Below are 23,067 nucleotides of genomic sequence, written 5' to 3'. Positions count from 1 at the left end.
AAATATGCTGTCATAAATACACAAATACAGCTGAAAGTTTCAGTGACTGCAGATTGTCTGTACTGTAACTTAATGCATGTGTTTTGTTAGACGGCACCAGCACTAAAAAAAATAAGCTGTTGAAGGAACTTAATTAAATTCAGGAAAACTTTTCCACGAAAATGAATTACATTTTTCCAACAAAATCTAATTTGTTCGAAATGATTTGTTGTAATCTTGTTGTATGAACTTAAATTCATTTAGTCATTCCTGCTAGTTAAAGTTTTGTCAGGTTGACTACATTTAATTTTTGCCCTGCCTAAAATCACCAACATTATAATTTCATTTAATTTGACTCTACAGTTATTTCCGATGATAGGAGCTACTAGTGTTCAGTTTAATTAATACCACTTTTTACAGAGTATTATTGAATATTACTTATGCAGGTCTGCAAATGAGGTTTAATGCACATATAGTGTAATACTGAGCCCACAGCTTAAACACAGTCGCCACTCTTCTGTATAATGGTAACCACAAAATTAAAAAACATTACAGTAATTCCTCTAAGTTTCTAACATTAGTGAATATTAAACACTAACATTAACAACATCATTCCATTTACAGAAAAACACATAAAATAACACTTTAATCCCTAAATTTACCCTCCTAATGCAGTCCCTTGCAAAGCATGCTAGGAACTACAGATCCACTGCCCAGTTAGTTGTCAACAAAAATGATTTATGTAGTTTTCACACAAATTAAAAATTGTCGGCAAATTGCCTTCTGTGTAAACGCAAACACAATCCCGGGTCACTTTATCCGTGTATTTTCCGGAATTTCTGTGTGAAAGGGGCGATAGAGTCTAGGCCTTCAAAAAAAAAAATGTTTGAAGCAGATTAGCACCATCTGGTGAGAGTATGGAGAGAAAGCGTAGAACCATGGTGTAACCACTAGATGGCATCTACAGTTCTCTATGGAGAGGCATGTGAATTCCCCAGCTTTTTATGGACACATTTACGTTTTTTTTTTTTTTTTTTACAGAATTTGTAACAAAAAATGCAATTCATTCAATTATAACACTTTATGTAAAATAATGTATTTTTTTTTTTTTTTTTTCAATTTCCCATTCATTTCCTATGGGGGTCATTTTTGACCGAAGACCACAGGTGTGACTATTTTTTTTACGACCACTTAGCATGCTCGAATCATGACCTCAATTTTTTTGTGTGTGCACATACCTAATGCCATAAAAGTCACCAAGTTTCATAACATTCCAATGAAGCTGTGATTTTTAAAAATTCAAAACAGATTTTTTGTAATAAAAATGTATTGGTGTGTATGTGTATAAAAGTGTATTTGTATGTGTGTGTGTGGGGGTGGGTGTGTCTGTTTTGCACTCTTGATGTTGTAGAGTGTCACCCCTTTACAGCAGTGTACTTTTTTGGGGGGATTGTGGCCGATTTGTAGATTGCACACACAAAAATTTGGAGAATTGTAATTTTTTTGTCAATTTCCCATTAATTTCCTATGGGGGTCATTTTTGACCGAAGACCAAAATCGTCACTATTTTTTTTACAACCACTTAGCATGCTCGGATCATGACCTCAATTTATTTTTTTGTATTCACATACCTAATGCCATAAAAGTCACCAAGTTTCATAACATTCCGATGAAGCTGTGATTTTTAGAAATTCAAAACAGAAAATGTTTCGGTCATAAATGACCGAGGACCGTCTGAGGGTTAAGTAAACTTCAGTTTTACATATATTAGATTGATTGAAGACAATTAAATTAAATTGTGACAAAATATTAAACAATTGTGTTACTTTTGCTTATTTTAATTAATTAAATTTAACAAGAGGCAAAGAAATATTTTTTTGAGTGAAGGCTTGATAAAGTTAAGTCTCTGTTAAACTGCCTCCTTGACATCATTACATACCTTTAACTTATAACATTACAGAACTGATTAATTGACGTCAATATAAGCTGAAAACCTTAATGTCAATCCCTGAATATTTTTATTTATTTTACAGTTATGACTGTATGCTTGATTAGAAATGTAGCCTAATGAAACTTAGCCGGCAAACAAAATACTTCAAGCAGAAAACACTGATTTACTCGCAGCCATTAAGTTTGTAAATTGCGCAGCTGATTGCATTCAAGTTCAGGTGAAGTTCAATGAACTTTTGAGAATTAGCTATATGATCTTTTCCCAACCCGAAACCAGACCAAACAAAAGACAATGAATGATGAGTGAGAACTTGAAGCATTACTCTGTTGAGGAAACCGTAGGACAACATGAACACAGTGACGAGACTGAACTTCAATGCTGTGAGTGGAGAAACGGCTGCACGCTTTAGAGACTGTAACAGCAAACTCATGCAAGCTCTCGCAGCCCTGGACTGATGAGTGTTTTCTGGACAAAACTGAACTAAAAACACTGTTAGACCTGACATGTACAGAGCTCTGATAGTGAATACGCTGTTAAAGCCACACTATGTAATTTTTCACCACTAGAAGCCGTTTATTCAAAACAAAGTTGTAGCTTGATGACGCCTTGACTTCGTGGAATCGTGGGAGTTGTTGTCTTCATCTCTCCAGCCGGTGGAGAATACAACGGGACTCGGGCAGAAATCATATTCATGGATGACCGGAATATATTGAAGATTTATTAATGTTACGAAAGCCGCTGGAGTGTAACGAGCCGCTGGAGCGATTGCTAATGAGAGACGAGCGTGACACACGGCTCGAGAGCAGTGGAGCTTTTATTATCCCGCAGACACTTCTGCTTCTTCTGGTCATGTGTGTGTAGGGAAACGCAGCGCTGTTTTCTGCCAATGGAGATATCCAAACAGTTGCTCACCAGTATAATAAAACACATAATATATATAAAAAATATATATATTAAAAAAAAAAACACACGAGTGTAAAGAATGCACCAATGAGCAGAAAGTAAATGTACTGCTGAGGTTCAATTCAGTGAAATGCAGACGCCTCCAGCTCTACTGACTGTAAGTTTTACTATTCTTCATTGTATATGGATAAACCTCATGCACCGCTGTGACTCTTTTCTGTGTCTGTAGTGGATCTCATAAATGTTGTTGTGCTCTGTACAGCAATTGTTTCCAGGATTACATGTTGGAGGATTTTCTTGAATAAACAGCGTATATAAATAACTTTGTCACCTGCAGAGTCTGGATTTTTCTGTCAGTTTGCATTTGCTCACCCTTATATGAATTTCCCCCTATCAGTACTGTCCTGTAACAGTGAATGTTGATCCTCTCTGACTAAATTAACCAGTAATTTATCACATGGTACCAGAACAGAAGCAACTGAAGCCATTAAAACACATTTAAACTCACCATCCAGACGCCAGAAACACAAGCAGAGCAAAACAGGGAGAAACATCTTCAACGGATTCAGTCCACAAATATGAAAAGACAAACTCTTCAAAACTGGTGAGAGATGCGCTGATGTGAAGCTGATCTGTAGTAAAGGGAAGTGAAACTCTACAATCAGTTAAAATAACTGCCTATTTATTCAGTGTTAATGCATGTGGCCGTCTAGCTCTATTTCTGCTGATTAATTCACACTTTGATCATTGACACTTTGAGCTCCAGTAGGCCTAAAATTCCTGTAAGTCAATGACATCATTTTCAATAGAAATAAACTGACCAATAACATGTTAAAAACATCTTAAAGCAACAGTTCGATCTTGTCATGAGATCCTGTGAGTGTTTGGCTCTGCTCTCTCCTGTAACTCTCTTCAGGACGTTTGTTGTTCATTTCTGATCAAATGTCTCGATTGTTTCTCCTCTCAGACTGATTTCAGAGTTTCTCTAATGGTTTTATGGAGCAGGAACAGATCGCCTGCTATAACTGTGTGTATGAAAGTGTTCTGAGATCTTCATATGATTAATATTCAACAGCTATGGATTATGACGCTGATGTGATGCTCTAAATGCTCACTTTGTTCAGAGTGAACACACATTAGTGAGACGCTCACACTGAAACACTGTGAAACTGTTCAACAATTTCTCACACGGCTCAGACAAGCTGCTAAAGACTGACGTCAGAGCTGACAAAGATAACTCCTGATAACATGTGAGTTCAGGGTGAGCCACTAGATGGAGGAGTTGCTCCTCAGACGAGACCACAGAGACAAATCACACTAGAGATTTTGGGCCCTATCACACACTGCAGCTGCAGTTTTTGCAGCTGTTTTTGTAATAAACATTACATTATTAAATGCAATAAAACATGGAGAGACTCTTGAACCTCAGAGTGAGAAAACTTTGATAAAGGCAAGCAAAAACATACAGCAAATATACAGCAGTAAAGTGAGATCTGTGGGTCTCTATTCATTTGTTTTGTTTCTGCCATAAAAGCCATACATATTGGATTTTGTAAAATCTGACTCTAAAAGACAGAAGCTCAAATAATAATCAGTTTTTTTTTTTGTTTTTTTTTTAAACACACTTGAAGAGCCTTTAAAGTTCAGTGTTCTGCTTTAGATTTCAATACTTCCTGAAAAAGATGAACATATAAATCCATTAATATGTGACAAATTTATAACTGTAAAATCAGTGTGTGAGAAATGACATCATCAATCATGTACCTGATGTGTGAATATGTGCTTGATCTCGTTCAGCTCTTCTGGATCTGATCTCATAAACCACAATGATGACAGTAGCCACGCCCACCAGAGCAGAGAGGACCAATCGGATCACAGCTTCAGTAGGACCACAGCAGTGGACAGAGTCTGAGGAATAAACACATCAAACTGAGATCAGATCAGTCCATAAACACTAATATCAGCGCTGACATCAGCTAATATCAGTGCTGTGGTACCTGCACATGTGTGACAGAGTGTGTTGATGTCCAGATGTGTGGTCTGGTTGCTGATGGGATTGTTCAGCACACAGCTGTAGGTGTTTTTATCCTGATATTCCACCTCCAGAGGTAGAGAGAGACTGATGCTGAGATCAGACGCACTGATGCTGGACAATACACTGATTCCTGCGTACCAGGAGAGAGTCACATGACTCACATTCACCACTGATGAACACACCAATGAACATGATGATGATGATGATGATGATGATGATGATGATGAAGAACAGTCTCTGCTGATGACAGGAACAGGCAGACGAGCTGGAAAACATGAGAGAATAAGATAAATGAGGATGAATGAAGATATTCAGGCAAACGAGGAAGAAACATCGAGAAGAACCGAAATGATCAAAAGCAGAGCATTTAAAACAATCTGATATACAAAGTTAAATATAAACCTGCTGTTAATGTAAAACAGTATGGTAAATAGTTATTTTAACTAATTAGTCATAAAAACATCAAACTGAGATCAGATCAGTCAATAAACACTAATATCAGCGCTGACATCAACTAATATTTCTGAATAAACAGAAATATGATCAAATCTAATCAACAATCTTATATTCGGTTCATAGTTTTTATGCGGTCTGTCATTTCAAACTATAAAATTATTCAACAATTCAATATGTAAATAGTATTTGAAGGACAAGACCAATGATCTCTACTCACCATAGACAGAAACTCTGAATGCTTTTGATGAGAATGACACTCCTTCAAGTTTATAATATCCATCATGTTCAGTTGTGGTGTTTGTGATGGTCAGAGATCCAGTTTGATTGTCCAGCTTCAGTCTGTCTCTGAATCTCCCATCAAGAACATCATCATATACAGTGATTCTGTCGGACGTTACATTGATTTCTGCTATTAAAGTGTTTTCAAACCTCCACTGAATCACATCATCATCCTTTATTTCAGTAAGATCAGAGTTTAGAGAGACTGAATCTCCCTCCATCAATGACTTCACTTCATCTGTCAAACACACCGAGAACAAACAGAAACAGGGTTCGTCACAGATTAAGACGGTTATTTTGATGGTTTCTAAGAGTAAATAGTTTAAAAGTTAAATTTGAAATGAATATCATCATTAAACACCAAAAGCAAAATGAGGTTTGAATTGAATTTGTGCTGATTAAAATATAAAACAGGTGAAACTGATATTTAACTCACCGAAGACAGTGAGACTGAAACCCTTGATCACACTGTTGATCTGTAGTTTATATTCTCCAGTATGTTCAGTTGTGGTGTTTGTGATGGTCAGAGATCCAGTTTGATTGTCCAGCTTCAGTCTGTCTCTGAATCTCCCATCAAGAACATCATCATATACAGTGATTCTGTCAGTCCGTTTATTGATTTCAGCTATTACAGTGTTTTCATCTCCAAACCTCCACTGAATCACATCATCATCCTTCATTTCAGTAAGATCAGAGTTTAGAGAGACTGGATCTCCCTCCATCACTGATCTCAGTCCTGAATCACCAAACACACACAGAACAAACATAAACAGTAGGGGTGTCCATGGTTAACCGATTAACCGATTAACCGTTAAAAATTGCGTAACCGAGTGAAACATTTTGCTCGGTTAAGTGGCGTCAATGGCGTGCACTGAATTTAGTTGTAATACATTTTTGCACCACCAGAGACCGCTAGACCAGTTTTCTAATATGAAGCGGGCAAAGAAAGCGCGCGTCCGAGAGTGAAGGCTGTGCGAGAGTGAAGGCTGTGCGCGAGCCAGAAACAAACATAAGCCCCTTTCACACAGAGATTCCGGAAAATACACGGATAAAGTGACCCGGGATTTGACCCGGGTTCATTTGATTTTGGTTCATTCACACTGCCAGTGATTTTCCGGAATCAGAGAGCGCGTTCACACACAACCTGTGTATGTCCCGGAAAGACACGTGACATCGATGTGACTTGTAATGTCTCAGCACAGCAGCGTCTTCAGTTTGCTTATGAGCTGCGATTTCTCTCTCGAGAAACCACGCTTGTGCATTTATTTCTCTGATTCGATCATAAAATTGCGCATTTCGTACCGTTTCACAGCTGGCGAACGATCCCGGCTTCAGCGTCATCACTACGACACGGCATTATTACGGCTTTTGTTCACACAGCGCGCGTCCCGGGACTGAACACGGCAATGTTACTACGTCCCCAACCCGGCATCGATCCCGGCATTAAACCCGGGTCGTGTTTGCGTTCACACAGAAGGCGTTCCGGCAATTTGCCGGCAATTTCCCGGGTTCAATGCGCTGTGTGAAAGGTATGGGGCGCCGTTTGTAAAGAGGCTCACGCTGAAAATAACAGCAACATTTTGTCACATTTAGCTTCAAACAATGTTTAAAAAACTGGTATGAATTTTTGACGGTCACTTTTTACCACATTTACAATAATATTTGTCAACTTAGAGATATTTTAAATAGTTAAATCTAAATATTAAATGTTACACCTAAATGTTAAATGTTAAATCTAAATGCTAAATCTAAATCTAAATGTTAAATCTAAATCTAAATGTTAAATATAAATATAAATCTAAATGTTAAATCTAAATGTTAAATGTTAAATCTAAATCTAAATGTTAAATCTAAATATTAAATCTAAATCTAAATGTTAAATCTAAATCTAAATGTTAAATCTAAATGTTAAATCTAAATGTTAAATCTAAATCTAAATGTTGAATCTAAATATAAATGTTAAATCTAAATGTTAAATCTAAATCTAAATCTAAATGTTGAATCTAAATCTAAATGTTAAATCTAAATCTAAATGTTGAATCTAAATGTTTGGGTTGAAACTAAATATTTAACTAATATGCAAATTCAAAATGCCGGTAACAGGAAGTGCCAAAATAAAAGCTCGAGGTGGTCAGTGTGTGTTTATAGCATGGTTTATAGTGTCAAATAACGAATAAAAACCATCTCATCCGAGGAAATGGACTCTTGGACATAGATTATCGTGATAATAACTACCTAAAATAATAAACACGTTTGGAGAAACTGTATTTGAAGAGTTGGCTAGTGTCACTTTTATGAAAAGTGCGGGACTTATGACCTGTAGCCATAATAGCCAGCCACTAGGGGGCTCACTTTGACTGAATGTCATGTCATTACTCTCATCACGATACTCTACAGTTTCTCCAAACGTGTTTATTATTTTAGGAAGTTATTATCGTTATATTATAGTTATTATTATGAGATGGTTTTTATTCATTATTTGACACTATAAACCATGCTATAAACACACACTGACCACCTCGAGCTTTTATTTTGCCACTTCCGGCATTTTGAATTTGCATATTAGTTAAATATTTAGTTTCACCCAAAACATTTAGATTCAACATTTAGATTTAGATTCAACATTTAGATTTAGATTTAGATTTAACATTTAGATTTAACATTTAGATTTAGATTTAACATTTATATTTAACATTTAGATTTAGATTTAATATTTAGATTTAACATTTAGATTTAGATTTAACATTTAACATTTAGATTTAACATTTAGATTTAGATTTAATATTTAGATTTAACATTTAGATTTAGATTTAACATTTAGATTTAACATTTAGATTTAGATTTAATATTTAGATTTAACATTTAGATTTAGATTTAACATTTAACATTTAGATTTAACATTTAGATTTAGATTTAACATTTAGATTTAGATTTAACATTTAGATTTAGATTTAACATTTAGATTTAGATTTAGCATTTAGATTTAATATTTAACATTTAGGTGTAACATTTAATATTTAGATTTAACTATTTAAAATATCTCTAAGTTGACAAATATTGTTGTAAATGTGGTAAAAAGTGACCATCAAAAATTCATACCAGTTTTTTTTAACATTGTTTGAAGCTAAATGTGACAAAATGTTGCTGTTATTTTCAGCGTGAGCCGCTTTACAAACGGCGCCCCATAGAAAGGGGCTATAGTATCCGCGCCACTGATGGCAGCACAATAATATCTGTCTGCAGAGCCGCAGAGCCACAGCTTTACCCCAGCAGTTTTACCTCGAGCATGCGCAATTTCATCACAACAGTTTTACCCGCAGAGTCCGTTTACCGTTACATTAACCCATACAATTTGTATTATGCATTTCCTAAACATGTACTTGCTAATCAATCACTTTATCTGAACAAACTATAGAACACAATCGGTCTTCCGACCTTTTACTATTGTGTTGATATGCGCGAGGGAGAGAGAGCAATACAGCGCTCGTGTTTTTTGAAGGCGGTGAGAGTGCGCGCGCGCGCGGCCGGGGCTCTCTCACTGTTTGTTCTTATGCTCCCTGTCCACTGATCTAAATAATTAGTTGTTACGACGACTTATTTGTTCCCTCGCTTTAATAAATCGTGGACACGTTGAACAAATTCCCTCCCTCATTTTGATTTAACGAATTACAACGTGGCCAAAAACAGTTTGATAATTAATTAGTGAATGCTAAAGACCTATTTTTTGTGAATTGGTGAATATTCAGGTGAATTATTTCGTGGCCACAAATTAATAATAATTATTAAACTGTTTTTCTTACCTGCTGTGAAGATAGCTCTTCAGTGAAGGCCGACTATTCTCGTACAGCTTTTTATTCCTTTTTTTGGTGTGTGTGTGTGTGTGAACTGGTGAATATTCAGGTGAATTGTTTCGTGGCCACGAATTAATAATACCTCAGCACGTTTTACAAGACCCTTCTCGATCGCAGCGTCAACGAGCACTTTGATCACTTGATTTAAAAAACAAAACATTTCAGCGCTAGATCGCCTAAAAAAAAACGAACGAAATGAATGCTCTGCTAGTTAACTGGTGATGTTTTGTTTATTTGTATTGGTATTCCTGCCGCGAGATGTTTCAAAAGTTGTGGGGACAATACAATATCGACCTTAGAAAATAGTGGTGGGGATATGTCTCACCCGCAAATTACGCCTATCTCGGGGTTGCGGCGCGTACAGCCGCACACTATGGTTAACCGAGTATTAACCGCTAAGGGCCTCGGTTAACGGTTAATGAAAAACTTGAAAACGTGCAGCCCTAATAAACAGGCATTGGCGGAAATCGTGGGGTGGGGGGTAATGGGTCAGGACCATCTTAGGGTTGACCCCCCTAAAAATAATTTTTATTGTAAATAGTATAATGATATATACTTAAAATAATTGTGCAAGTAGTAAAACAATACAAACATTTTGAGTCCCCCCTCCCTTGCCTCACAGTGCTTTGGTCCACTGCCGGCTCCCCCTTTTAAAGGACAAGTTCGGTATTTTACACTTAAAGCCCTGTTTACAGATCGTTTCTGATGAAATAGAACGGTTAAGATTAAAATGTGGACACATGCTGCTAGGCCGAGAATTTTCGGTTTCTTTCGCACCTCCGCAATGGCTGCGTAGGTGCACCGGAACAGTGGTTCTCAATCCTGGTCCTGGGGACCCACAGCTCTGCACAGTTTGTATATCTCCCTCATTTAACACACCTGATTCAGATCATCATCTCGTTAGGAAAGAGCTCTGAACTGAACTGGTTGTGTCAGATAAAGGAGACATATAAAATGTGCAGAGTTGTGGGTCCCCAGGACCAGGATTGAGAACCACTGCACTGGAACAATCCTTCCTAAAACGCATTAAACTTTCGTTTACAAAGACGTGAAACTCACCGAGTGGTCAGGGGTGTTCACTGATTCACTGCTCACACAAAAATCGCTGCAAAAGATGCTTTCCAACAGGTTTTATCGTAGTTTTTGTCCAACTCCATTGACTTGTATTGGATGTGCTGTGAGGTACGGTATTACTCCGCCGCCGGAAACCGGACTGGAGTGTCTATTATTCGAGCTCTCAACGGAAGAATGTTCGGGTGTGAGGCGTTTGGAAAAATACTGTAGGTCCACAGTTTTACAACGAATGGTAAAACACCTGTTGGAAAGCATCTTCTGCAGCGATTTTTGTGTGAGCATATCAGTGAACACCCCTGACCACTCGGTGAGTTTCACGTCTTTGTAAACGAAAGTTTAATGCGTTTTAGGAAGGATTGTTCCAGTGCACCTACGCAGTCATTGCGGAGGTGCGAAAGAAACCGAAAATTCTCGGCCTAGCAGCATGTGTCCACATTTTAATCTTAACCGTTCTATTTCATCAGAAACGATCTGTAAACAGGGCTTTAAGTGTAAAATACCAAACTTGTCCTTTAACTCACCACTACACACACAAAGTCCAGTGGGAGAGAACAACGTTTTTCAGTAGCTAGCTGTGGAACTCCAGTAAGTCAAGGCTATTTTATTCACTTTAAACATCGGATTAAGTGATTATTTTCTATTTAATATAGATCATATTGAGTCATTAATAAATCATGACCCCCCCCCCCCCCCCCAAAAAAAAAAAAGAAAAAGATGATAACCAATGTACTTTTGTAATCGATGCAGTCCGCTTTGTTAGCGGTTATAACGTTTACCCTTGTTTTATACAGATGCATTTACTTACTGTAGCTTACAGTATATCCCTCACACACACCCATAAGAGTGTACGCATACACTACGTGATGTAGTCTTGTAGATTAGACTAGTGCAGGTGCGCATTAAGATTGCCCCCCCCCCCTATTAAAAACAAAAAGCAAAATGAACTTCGAATTATTAATTGTATCTTTGTGCTGATTAAAAAACAAACAAACAAACAAAAAAAAAAAAACAGGTGAAACTGATATTTAACTCACCGTGCACATTGAGCCTGAACCTGTTGATCTCACTGTTGATCTGTAGTTGATAATCTCCAGCATGTTCAGTTGTGGTGTTTGTGATGGTCAGAGATCCAGTTTGATTGTCCAGCTTCAGTCTGTCTCTGAATCTCCCATCAAGAACATCATCATATACAGTGATTCTGTCAGTCCGTTTATTGATTTCAGCTATTAAAGTGTTTTTATATCCAATCCTCCACTGAATCACATCATCATCCTTCATTTCAGTAAGATTAGAGTTTAGAGAGACTGAATCTCCCTCCTTCACTGACAAAAACTCACCAAACACTCCTGAAGAACAAAAGATGATAATGAAAAGAGAAATAGATTTATATATGGAACAATAACTAAAAAGACACCTTTACTTTAATGTTTAATGTCACACTCAAACTGATGCTGTTGATTATCTGAGATTCATAATTATATTGTTTTATTTAATCAATCCATAATAACTGAGTTTAGAGCTGAAACTTGATCTCACAGTAAAATCAGTTTAATGTTATATGAGAATAACAGTGAATGAATATTATTGTCTGACTCACCAGTAATTTAGTGAGCGGTTTGCTGATGTCAACATTGTGGATCGAGTGGTTACATTTTTTTAAGTTTTTATTTTAATATGGTTTTCAATTTTGCTTTAAATTTCAGTTTAGTTTTAGTTTGCAAACACATTTCTATTTAGTTTTTATTTTATTTAGTTTCAGTTTTAGTAATTATAGTTTAGCAGAGCAAACAGAACACTTCCAGTGTAGACCTAAGCTAGACGTTTAATATCAGCAAAGTTTGTTTACACAGATTAGAGTTAAAGCTAAATTATGCAATAATTTTTCTGCCACTAGAGGGCGCTACATTCCAAACAACAACAACAGCGTAGCTTGATGACGATGTGAAGGAGCGTGGAATGATGGGAACTGTCGTTTTAAATCCACCGTGGATGTAAATCAGTCAGACGGGAATCGAAAAATCATGTTCATGGATGAGGCTAAGTTCTATTTTTATAATGGCATGCTTTTTGTGGCGAGGGGGGGCGTGGTTCAGCGCGGTCTGTAATGGGAGAGAGAAGAAACGAGCAAGTAGGTCAAGTGCAAATGACGAACACCTGTGTCTTATTGCAGTGATCGGCGTGGATAGGCCGCTTATAAGCCACGCTGGAACGAGAGAGAGACTGAAGAGAAAATTGGACGCAGAGAAAGAAAACCGGTGGATCCGAGCTCTCATTTTTGAACTGATTTGTGCCGTCGCGGTTGCCACGGTGAATGCATGTTGTGCGCGACTTTTGTTTGTTTTGTTTTATTTTATTTTAATAAAGTACGAGTCCCTGTCACACCGACCCCTGTCTTCTTCCTTCCTGACTCTTGAACCTCATCACACTTTTATTTCATTATAATGAATTAACCGCAAGAAAAGTAAGGTTTAATACTAAATTAGTTATCATTGATGTTACTGTATTTGTCGAATTCATTGTTGTGATAACCCGGCGCAGTTTTACGTGTTCTAAACAATTGTTGTAAAAGTACATTCGAACATACCCACATCATTTGCCAAAATACTGATTAATCTTTATGTATAACACATGCTATATTTATTTACATGGCCATAAACACCAGACGTGATAAACAATGTCAATGAACTAAACACAAATCTAAAGCAATAATACTTCCCTTACATAAACATAACTATTACCGAATGCTACATTTGGAAAATATAAAATTAAGCATGCTTTGTCGACAGAACCAGCTGCAATCGGTAAAGAATAATTGTGTTCCATAATGACTGCAAGAAACAAGCTAATGTTTCTTGCTTGATAGACGCTACAACTACAACTTCCACATTTGTCCAGGACTCCACGCAGTACGAGCGGAAACCGAGGGTAAAGCGGATATGACGCAATTGACTGGCGACTCCCAGCTCCCCCCTGCTCTAACGCCCCGTTTCCTTGGTTAAAATCGCAATTTTCTCACGATTTAAAAATAGCTGGAAACATTTGGGATATTGTAAGTAATCAACTTAACAAAATATATAACACTGGCCTTGAGATTATGGGATATTTTAATGCAAAATTCTTGCATATTGTACCTTTAACTGTCATGCAGACATCTTAATAATAAAAATACAATAATGGTTTGAGATTGAACAAAGCACCAAATAAATGGAACTTAAAAGTATACAAGAAAAAACGATGAAAAATTCAGACAACCTAATTCATATTAAAGATGAAATCTTGTTAAACATGCCATGTTTACTTTTTTTCAGCTGAACAATGTAGCAGAGTGACCACTGGTACATAAAAAAACAACAACAAAAAAACAGCTAATTTCATCTGACTACAGCCAACACAACCTGCTATGAAGCCAGTGTGGTTAGATAATGAGGTATCTATGCAGTGTGTGAGTGTCTACATGTTTTTCTATCCCGGTGGGGGCTTAAACCTGAATGCACACAGACTCATGAGGACTCGTGTCACTGTTTTGACCTAAATTGAGGTACACAAGCTTACATTCATACAGAATGAGTTTTTTAGAATGTTTAGAAAATGTAAAAATTCAGAATTTTTTCTGTGATGGGTAGATTTAGGGGTAGGGTTAGTGTAAGGAGATAGAATATACAGATTGTACAGTATAAAAACCATTACGTCTATGGTGTGTGTGTCTGTCTGTCTGTCTGTGTATGAGCGTGCTTGTGTGTCTGTCGTGTCCTGGGAAAACATTGTGGGGAAATGTCTCCACATGGATAGTAATATTCTTAGCAGTAAATGTTTTGTAAAAACAAAGATAATAACAGTACATTTCAGCATGTCAACCTTAATGAAAATATGACATCTCAAACATACAGTAGGCTAGATGTTGTTCTTGACGGACTTGTTTGGCTGTTGCACCCGCGTTTTGCACATGAAACTGCATTTTAAAAATGCTTCGCTCAAGTTCAACTTGCGTCTCATTACCTTGAACTATTTCCTATTCCACTGCCACAAACGCATCCTTTATGAACAGCCACTCAGGACTAGCGATGTGTTCTACGTTACGGTCCTACATTGAGCACGTCACAGGACAGCGGTTAATCGCCTCAGCTTCACACATGTGAAGCACCATTACAGGCATTTCCCTAAACAGCCACAGGTCAGATTTTACGCCAAAGTAAAAAGCTTATTAATTACGAAAACTATTATTTATCTTTGCTAATTATTACTTTATTTCAGTTCGTTTTTCAATAATGTTGTTAGTTTTGTTTAGTTTTAGTTTTTCATTTATTATTAATTATTAATTTTATTTCAGTTTACAGAAATGTTTTTTTGACCAACAGTTTTAGTCTTAGTTTAAATTTTCGTTTACGAAAATAACCTTGGTCTCCATTCCCGGGCCTCGGCCCCTGCCTCGACAGGATGTCTGCTCCCTGATTTAAAAACCCAGGGATGTAAACTGCTTTTAGAGAGAGCAAAATCCCTTGGGCCCATAGGAGGATCTGGTGAGCCAATTTGCATAAGTGACGTAACCTCAGACCCTCCTGATGATTGATGTAAGAGACCAGCGATGTGTTGTCTGTACAGACAAGCACATGATGGCCCCTCAGGTTTGGGAGGAAGTGTTTGAGAGCTTGAAACACCACCATCATTTCTAGCTGATTTATGTGCCAAGAAAGTAGATGGTCCTGCCACAGACCTTGCGCTGAGCACCCATTCATGATCGCCCACAAACTGTGAAGGAAGCATCTGTTGTTAGCATTACGCGATGACAAAAAGCCCCCAACACTGAGCCTTGGGCGAGGAACCTAAAACTAAAACACGTAGGCATCGCCGTGTGACCTTGATCATGCGAGATGGATTTCCCCTCGAAGAAAACCCCTTGGTTCTGAGCCACCACGGCAGCGGTCTCATGCAGGAGGCCAAAAGTTATTACGTTTGATGCAGCTGGCATTAGACCAAACAGTCTCTGAAACTGTTTCACAGTGAGTGACTGGCCTAGTTTTACCCCATTTACGGCTGAGAGAATCAATGCTATATGAGCCCCTAATAGCTGTGCTTGAATCGTCGTCGAATCCCAAACCACACCTAGAAAAGTGGTCCTCTGAGCCGGAAGGAGCGCACTCTTTTTGGCCACTGAGCCTCAGTCCCAACTTTCTCATATGAGACAGAACTACATCTCAGCATCAACAACATCAAATCAGAAGAGTATTTAACATTTAATTTCATCAAATGAAATGCAGCCAGAAACAAGCTGACAAGAATACATGGTCTGAATGACAGGATGAATATTCATATTGTAATCTCAAACAAAAAGAACCAAGAACCATAGCCTAAATTATAGAATGCCAACACTAGTTTGCACACAATCAAAAGAGAAAAATAGAAAGAGAATTCCCGTCTGCTCAGTTCCCTGCACATATAGCTTATATACATTGCGGACCCGATCAACACGTTGCCTTGGCAAACGCGGGATGAGCCACTAGATTCTTGTTGCAGAAATGCAGACGCAAAATCTACGCGCTACCTGTATGCACCGCTGTGACTCTTTTCTGTGTCTGTAGTGGATTTAGTAAATGTTGTTGTGTCCTGTGTCCAGGATTACCTCATATAAATATATATTTATATATATAAATAAATAAATATTTATAATATAGGTATTTAAATATATTTATTTGATTTAATATATTTAATTTAATATAGGTATATAAATACACTGTTAGACTTTTCTGTAATTTCTACAGTTATTTACTTTAAATCCCCCAGTATTATACTGCTATTTCTCTTTACAGTAAATAACTGTGATTCCAATTGCATCATGGGAATTTTCTGTGACGTCTAACACCACATACAGAGACTTACTGTATTTTTTTAATTTGCTGTATACTACTGTATTTGACGTAACTGCCTCTCTGGCTGGCACCATTCCACCGTGCTTTTTATTTCCTAATTTTTGCCTTACACCGCGTGTCTACAACGCTATAATAGCCAGAGGCTGTCTATATTGGACACATTGAAGCGACCGGACCTTTAAATGCAAACCTGTTTATCCCTTGTAAGAACTAGCGCGAGCGCTTGGACTCGTATCGGACTACGTCTGAAATATAACGGCCGCGGCGCATCACTACACTGTCTGGGATTTGTCGTGTGTGTCGCGTCAGAGCATCCAGTGTAGGTAATGGGGTCTGTCTTTTGTTGGATCGCGACGTTCGTGTCTGGCCCGGGGAAGAGACGGAATTCACTTCACCGAGAGAGAGATCAGCAAGCAAGGTAAAAAAAAAAAAACATTCTGTGTATGTTGACCATAGACTGGGTGTTGACAGGATTGTGCCCAGTTTAACGTATGTTATAACGTTAACGTTAGCCTGACGTTACTCGTTGTCAACATGGCGGTAACGAACTTTACCATGGTAAACTGAGCTAACGTTTCATTTTACACACTTTGTTAGATTATTGAATTGTCGAGTTAAAATATGCCAACGAGCAACGCGTTTACATTAACAATAAATGTGAATAAACTAATGTGAAATTCTGTTTATAGCCTAATGTTTGGCCTACTGATGAGAACCTTTATAGTTTTAGCATTAGTTTGCAAACTATACCATATTATAGTTTTTTTTTTTTTTTTAATGGAATTTAATATTTACTTCCATTTCTGTGTTTAAAGGCAACTGCAACAAAGCACCAATTCGCGCCAGTGACTTAGCAAGATTCCAGAGGTAAGTTAGGCCAGCCCATTTGTGATATATTTTGAGATAAGTTTACTGAAATGATTAGCATACGGTATGTGAAAATTGCTTTTGAGCCACTGGTGCAGACTAGGTAGCTTACAATATCTCATAAAATCTCTATAAAATTGGCTAACTTTATATCAAATAAGTGACCTTTGCATTATGTCTAACTTTATTACACAGCAAATGAACCAATCAGAAGATGGACCATTGTCTTTGTTCAGTCTCACCAGATTAAATGTATCCAGGTAAGCACTGCAGTAAAACTCTCACTAATTCATTCAGACCAAATCTAGCATTCTAAACAACTTAAGTTTATATTTTTGCATTATTTTTATATTTTATTAGCCAGAAGACTCTCTACCATTGCAGTTCCACCTGACTAGGAAGGTCCTAATATCAGCGCACAGGTGGGTTAACTACTGTAGGAAGGAGAACGATCATCACACAGTGATTTCTTGCATGTATCTTACTGTGTATTTGTCTCAAACAGGTACTCCTTCACGGCAGACAAGCTGAAATGGGCTAAAATCATCGATTTCAGTCTTTCTCTCTATGGATCTCAGCATTTTTGGACAGAATTTCGGATTTGTAAGTATTAAAATTTAATCTGGCATAATTTAATTTAGTTCTTTTGTATGCTATTTATTGACAAAAGCTGTTTACAAATATATATTCTTAAGTTTTTGTGAAAATAATAATAAAAATTAACAAAAAAGGAGGTTAAAAATAATGTGACACTAATATTCTCTCTCTCTCTCTCTCTCTCTCTCTCTCTCTCTCTCTCTCTCTCTCTCATATAGTTTTGGAAGCGGGATCTCCTCTGAAGGACTGAGTACATTTGTGTTTGTGGGCACGCATGCAGACCAGGGAACACTCTGATGTTGTCAATCAAGTTCTGAACAGGAACCAATCTTTGGAGAAGTTCGTTTATTCACAAAGGTGGACAAAAACATTGTGTTGGCTTTTTAAAGATTATTTTGATGATGACTTTTACTCCTATGCTGTAGAAAAGATGGAGTAGACAGTCAGACATTGATAATAATAAGAAATTACTTCTTTCAAAAACATTACGACACTTAAATACTTCTTTTGGCCACCAGTGTACATGAATCCAACACATTTTTGGAAATAAGTGAAATTATTTTTAAGATGGGGTTATGTGTCTTGTATTGTGAAAAGAACTGTGTTTTGTCCTGTTTTGGACATTTCCTTTTTGAATGCTTAAAAATGTATTTATATTCTGCAGTTTTATGAATGTAATGGTTGATATTTCATTATAATACTTGTATAAGCTAAACAACCAATGACTCTACATTCATTTAGTCAAATGCTAATGTTTTGTTTATGGTTTTATGTATGTTTTCAAAAATGTTTGCAGTGAAGGACAGCACATAATGTGTTAATTTAACACGTTTACACATCTTTGTGCTAACCTCTCTGACATATTTACTTTGTTAAAATCATTAACACAATGAATGAGTTAAAATTAACACAAAAAATGTTGTCTCTAAACTCACCCATTAATGTGTAAAAATTTCACACATCATTTCCAGCATTGGCATGTTTATTTTGTGATATATATATATGAAATGTTTTAAATAAAAAAATGGTATTTTGTGATAACTTTGTCTAATTGGTTTGTATGAAAGTAGTACTTATGTAGGATAAAAATAAAATTAATCTTATATCAAAATTATCAAATCTAATTTATATTTAGTACAAATAAAAATAATTACAGTAGTGTACTGATTAGCTTAGTTTTTACAGTAATACACTGTACTGATTAGCTTACTTTTTACAGTAATGCACTGTATTACACAAAACTGAAATACGGTTTGGTACTGTAACTCTTAATTACAGTAACTTACTGGCAACAGTGTTGCCAGTAAGTTACTGTAAAAAACCCTTGAAAAGTCTAACAGTGTAACCTGCAGTTTGGATTCTTTCTGTCGGTTTGCGTTTGCTCACCCTTATAATTTGAATTCCTCCCTATCAGTACTGTCCTGTAACAGTGAATGTTGATCCTCTCTGACTAAATTAACCAGTCATTTATCACATGGTACCAGAACAGAAGCAACTGAAGTCATAAAAACACATTTAAACTCACCATCCAGACGCCAGAAACACAAGCAGAGCAAAGCAGGGAGAAACATCTTCAACGGTTTCAGTCCACAAATATGAAAAGACAAACTCTTCAAAACTGGTTCAGTAATAAAATGACAGATGCACTGATGTGAAGATGATCAACTGTAAAGTGAAGTGAAACTCCACATTCAGTTAAAATAACTCTGAGCTCAAGTGAAGTTGATGACATAATTTTCAACAGAAATAAACTGACCAGTAACATGTTAAAAAAAGTCTTAAAGCAACAGTTTGATCTTCTCTTACGAATAAGAAGTATACTTCAAGTTAATTTACATGAAATATACTTAAGTAATGTGCGAGTATATTTTTAAGTATACATTATGTAGTAAGTATACTAATGTCAATATGTACTAGTAGTAAACTTGTAAGTGTACTATTTTAATGTAAATGTATTTTAATGGTAAATGTAAATGCACAACTAGTTCATAATTACGTTTTTCATTTGTACTGCAAGTGAACTTTTGAGTATACTAGTAGTTTACTATTTTAATACTTGTAGCAAAATTTATGAAAGTACACTTCGAAGTATACTCTCAGTAAACTAGGCCTACTTGTTTAATAGTTTTATTCTGCAAGTATACTTGTAAATTCTGAGTGAACTTAACATCATACTTGTAGTTTACTAATGAGTACAGCGGTGAGTACAGCGGTGATCGTGAGCTTCTCAAGCTCTCAACTGCTGTTTTAACAGCATCAAATTTATATTTGTTTGTGTGTTTGACAGTTGGTTAGAGGGCAAGAAGTGAGTGCTTCACTGTTTCAGTTCGCTGAGATCATTCCCTGTGTGCTCCGGCACTGGTGGCGGTCACATTTCCTAAAAGAGAAACACGGGTGCGTTTGCGTTTTTCTTTTTAAAAAGAAAAAGAAAATGTTATTCTGCCTGTGCGTTTCTGGATGCATTCATTCCCTGTCTCTCTCTGAAATGGTCACAATTGTTGCATCAGGTTTCTGGGCTTACAGCACACTGAGGCAGCTTTTGTGGACAGTTCATGTTCCCGCTGTGGGAATATGACTGTCGCGGTGTTGGTCGAGACTCTCCTTCGTCCGCGAAGCGCAAGTCCCCATTACCACGCCCCGCCTTCGGGTGCCACGTGGGGTGGGTGATAGGAGGATAGTGTTGAATGTCTTGCTCGGTAACCATTCCCTGTGGGCTCCTCAGTCTTCCCTTCCACCGCAGCCAGTGGAGTCCCCTGTGGAGCGTGCTGGCCCATATGTAATGGGTGGACTGGTCGTTTCACCCGGGGCTCACCCAGAGGACAGGATGCTGATTGCAGCATCGGAGGGTGAGCTGGCCTCTGGAGATGATGACTCGATTGCGTTATCTCCCTCTGGGAGCGTAACGTTGCCTGAGCCGAATCCAGAATTGTCAGCTATGCTGAAGTGGGCCGCCGAGGCAGTCGAGCTCGATTGTAACCCTCCGCCATGTCCTGCTCAGTCTCGGTTGGATGATTGGTATCTTGGGGCGGGCCCTGCTGGTTCTCAGCCCGCCACCCGAGTGTCCTTCTTTCCCGAAGTGCATGGAGAGCTTACTAGGTTGTGGACTTACTAGGAGTGGTTCTTTCCCCCTCGCTACCCTTGAGGGAGGAGCGGTGAAGGGTTATGAGGCTATCCCTCCAGTGGAGCGGTCTGTTGCGACACACCTGTGTCCAATGGCCGCTGCATCTGGGGGATCCTTATCTCCCCTCGCAGGCCTGAGAGCTTGCGTCAGGTTTGACGGTCAGAGCCTACAAAGCTTGTGGGCAAGCCGCCTCCTCTTTGCATGCCATGGCGTTGTTGCAGGTCTATCAAGCCAAAACACTCGTAGACATGCACGAGGGTAGTCTAGACCGTGCGCTCATGAGTGAGCTCCGCACTGCTGCTGACCTCACCTTCACGGGCATGAGCATCGCAGCGTGCGTGATCGTTCTAGCAGTGTCCACCCTAGTGGTCCAGCAGTGCCATTGTTGGCTCAGCCTGGTTGAGATGGCGGATGTGGACAAGGTTCGGTTCCTGGACTCCCCAATTTCCCAGGTTGGGTTTTTCGGTGACACGGTGGAGAGCTGTGCCCACAGCTCAACGCCGCCCAGGCACTGATGGAGGCCACCCGACACATCCTGTGGGACCGGAGGACGTAGGGAACGGCCACCGGTGGGAACGGCGGACATAGTCGACATCGACTGAATGGGGATCATGCTTAGGGAGCCTGTCGTCTTTGTACTACTATTTAATCAAGCCAATTCAACATTGGCGTGCGTGATTACACGCTCCGCCCCGCTTCACGGATATAAACACGGAAGTGGACACACGCACCAGTTGCTGTGCCCACAGCTCAACGCCACCCAGGCACTGACGGAGGCCACACGACACATCCTGCCCCGGTATTCAGTCGATGTTGACTACGTCCTCCGTTCCCTCCTTCAGGGAATGGTGGGTTGCATACGTAACCAGGACGTTTTATACTACAAGTTTTCTTTAAGTGGACTTAACATCATAGTTTACTAATTATTTAATATTTTTGCACAGTTTAAAGGGATATTTCACCTCTGGAAAGATGAATGTGTATTTAAAATAGATCATTTATGTAGAAGAAATTATAAGACATTTTTTAATTTGGAGCTTTCTAGACTGAGAAAAGCCAGATAATGTATTTTTGGCTTATGTGGATGAAAGACAACAACTCCCAGAATGCACTTGCTTTGCTGCCCTAGGAGGCCACTCCCAAGCCACACCTACCGGTTAGAGAGCGCAGTTGAAAACAACAAGGTTAGGCTACTAGTGAGTCTCCGTGACAAGTGCTCCGTGATTTCGAGATTGCCCAAAATGTCCGGGATTCGGCTTTTGCGTTCTACAGTCTCCATTCATTATGTTTACTGTGGCGAGCAGGACAAGGCTGACGGCCGCGGGAGAACGGCGCGAGGCCGGTGGCGTCATTACTGAAATTTTTTTTTAGCAATGTTAAAACGCACATCAACCGATCACTTGTTTAGCGTTCATGTAAACACTACATTCAGATTCACCAATCGGAATGAATTCAGTTAGATTGAAACAAAAGGTGTGCATGTAAACAATGAATGGCGATTGCAGAAAGCAAAAGCCGAATCACAGACATTTTGAACGATCTCGCCCGCCGGACAAGTCCGGGAAAAGGATGGTAACCCCTACTACTCAGCTTTCTCCTACTATTCAGCTTTCTCCACAGAACAAGAGCCTGCTAGCTTAGCTTCTAAAGAAAGATGGCTGACACTATTGGCGCTTTTCCATTACCAGTACCAGCTCGACTCGACTCGACTCGACTCGACTCGCCTCGACTCAGCTCGGCTCGGCTCGCTTTTCGCTCCGTTTTCCATTGCAGATAGTACCTCCACAATAGTACCTGGACGTCATAGCGACGCCGCAGGAAACTGCCGTGACTTAATCTTTTACGCGAGACACACCCGCTACCCACGCACACACAGGGCAAAGGAGGAAATCGAGTGTATGCTGTTTTTGGATGTTTTTGTTTTTGCTGTTTTTTATTCAGGATACTCCGTCTGGCGCGTGCAATGATGACGCAGTGAATAGTGACGATTCTCTCTGACCAATCAGCAGTCTGCCGTGTTTTCACGTCACATTTTAGTATCGCCTCAGCTCGCCTCAGCCCGCTTAGAACCTCGCCGGAGGTGGTACGAA

General features: G+C 38.5%; 1 protein-coding gene across 1 annotated transcript; it reads right to left on the bottom strand.

Annotated features, from left to right (window-relative positions):
- Positions 1-4,254: 4,254 nt before the first annotated feature.
- LOC308702285 (uncharacterized protein) lies at positions 4,255-19,530 on the bottom strand. The gene is made up of 7 exons (XM_081384994.1): positions 19,382-19,530; positions 11,563-11,874; positions 6,040-6,339; positions 5,542-5,841; positions 4,831-5,133; positions 4,598-4,741; positions 4,255-4,506 (listed from the first exon to the last, which is right to left on the bottom strand). The coding sequence occupies exons 1-7, from the start codon at positions 19,425-19,427 to the stop codon at positions 4,490-4,492; spliced, it is 1,422 nt and encodes a 473-aa protein (XP_081241120.1). The 5' UTR covers positions 19,428-19,530; the 3' UTR covers positions 4,255-4,489.
- Between the last annotated feature and the right edge of the window lie 3,537 nt (positions 19,531-23,067).

Source organism: Scardinius erythrophthalmus, assembly GCF_964197995.2.
Source record: "Scardinius erythrophthalmus genome assembly, chromosome: 14".
Classification (NCBI taxonomy): Eukaryota; Metazoa; Chordata; class Actinopteri; order Cypriniformes; family Leuciscidae; genus Scardinius; species Scardinius erythrophthalmus.
Note: the sequence above shows the minus strand (reverse complement) of the source record. Positions and strands in the feature narration are given on the sequence as shown.

Bases quoted from the DNA above. Each gene is read 5' to 3' on its own strand.
- LOC308702285 (XM_081384994.1), bottom strand. From the start codon at position 19,427: ATGTTTCTCCCTGCTTTGCTCTGCTTGTGTTTCTGGCGTCTGGATG. The intron at 5,134-5,541 runs GTGAGTAGAGAT...CATGTTTTCCAG, and splicing joins ATTCAGAGTTTCTGTCTATG to CTCGTCTGCCTGTTCCTGTC. The intron at 4,742-4,830 runs GTACCACAGCAC...TTTATTCCTCAG, and splicing joins ACTCTGTCACACATGTGCAG to ACTCTGTCCACTGCTGTGGT.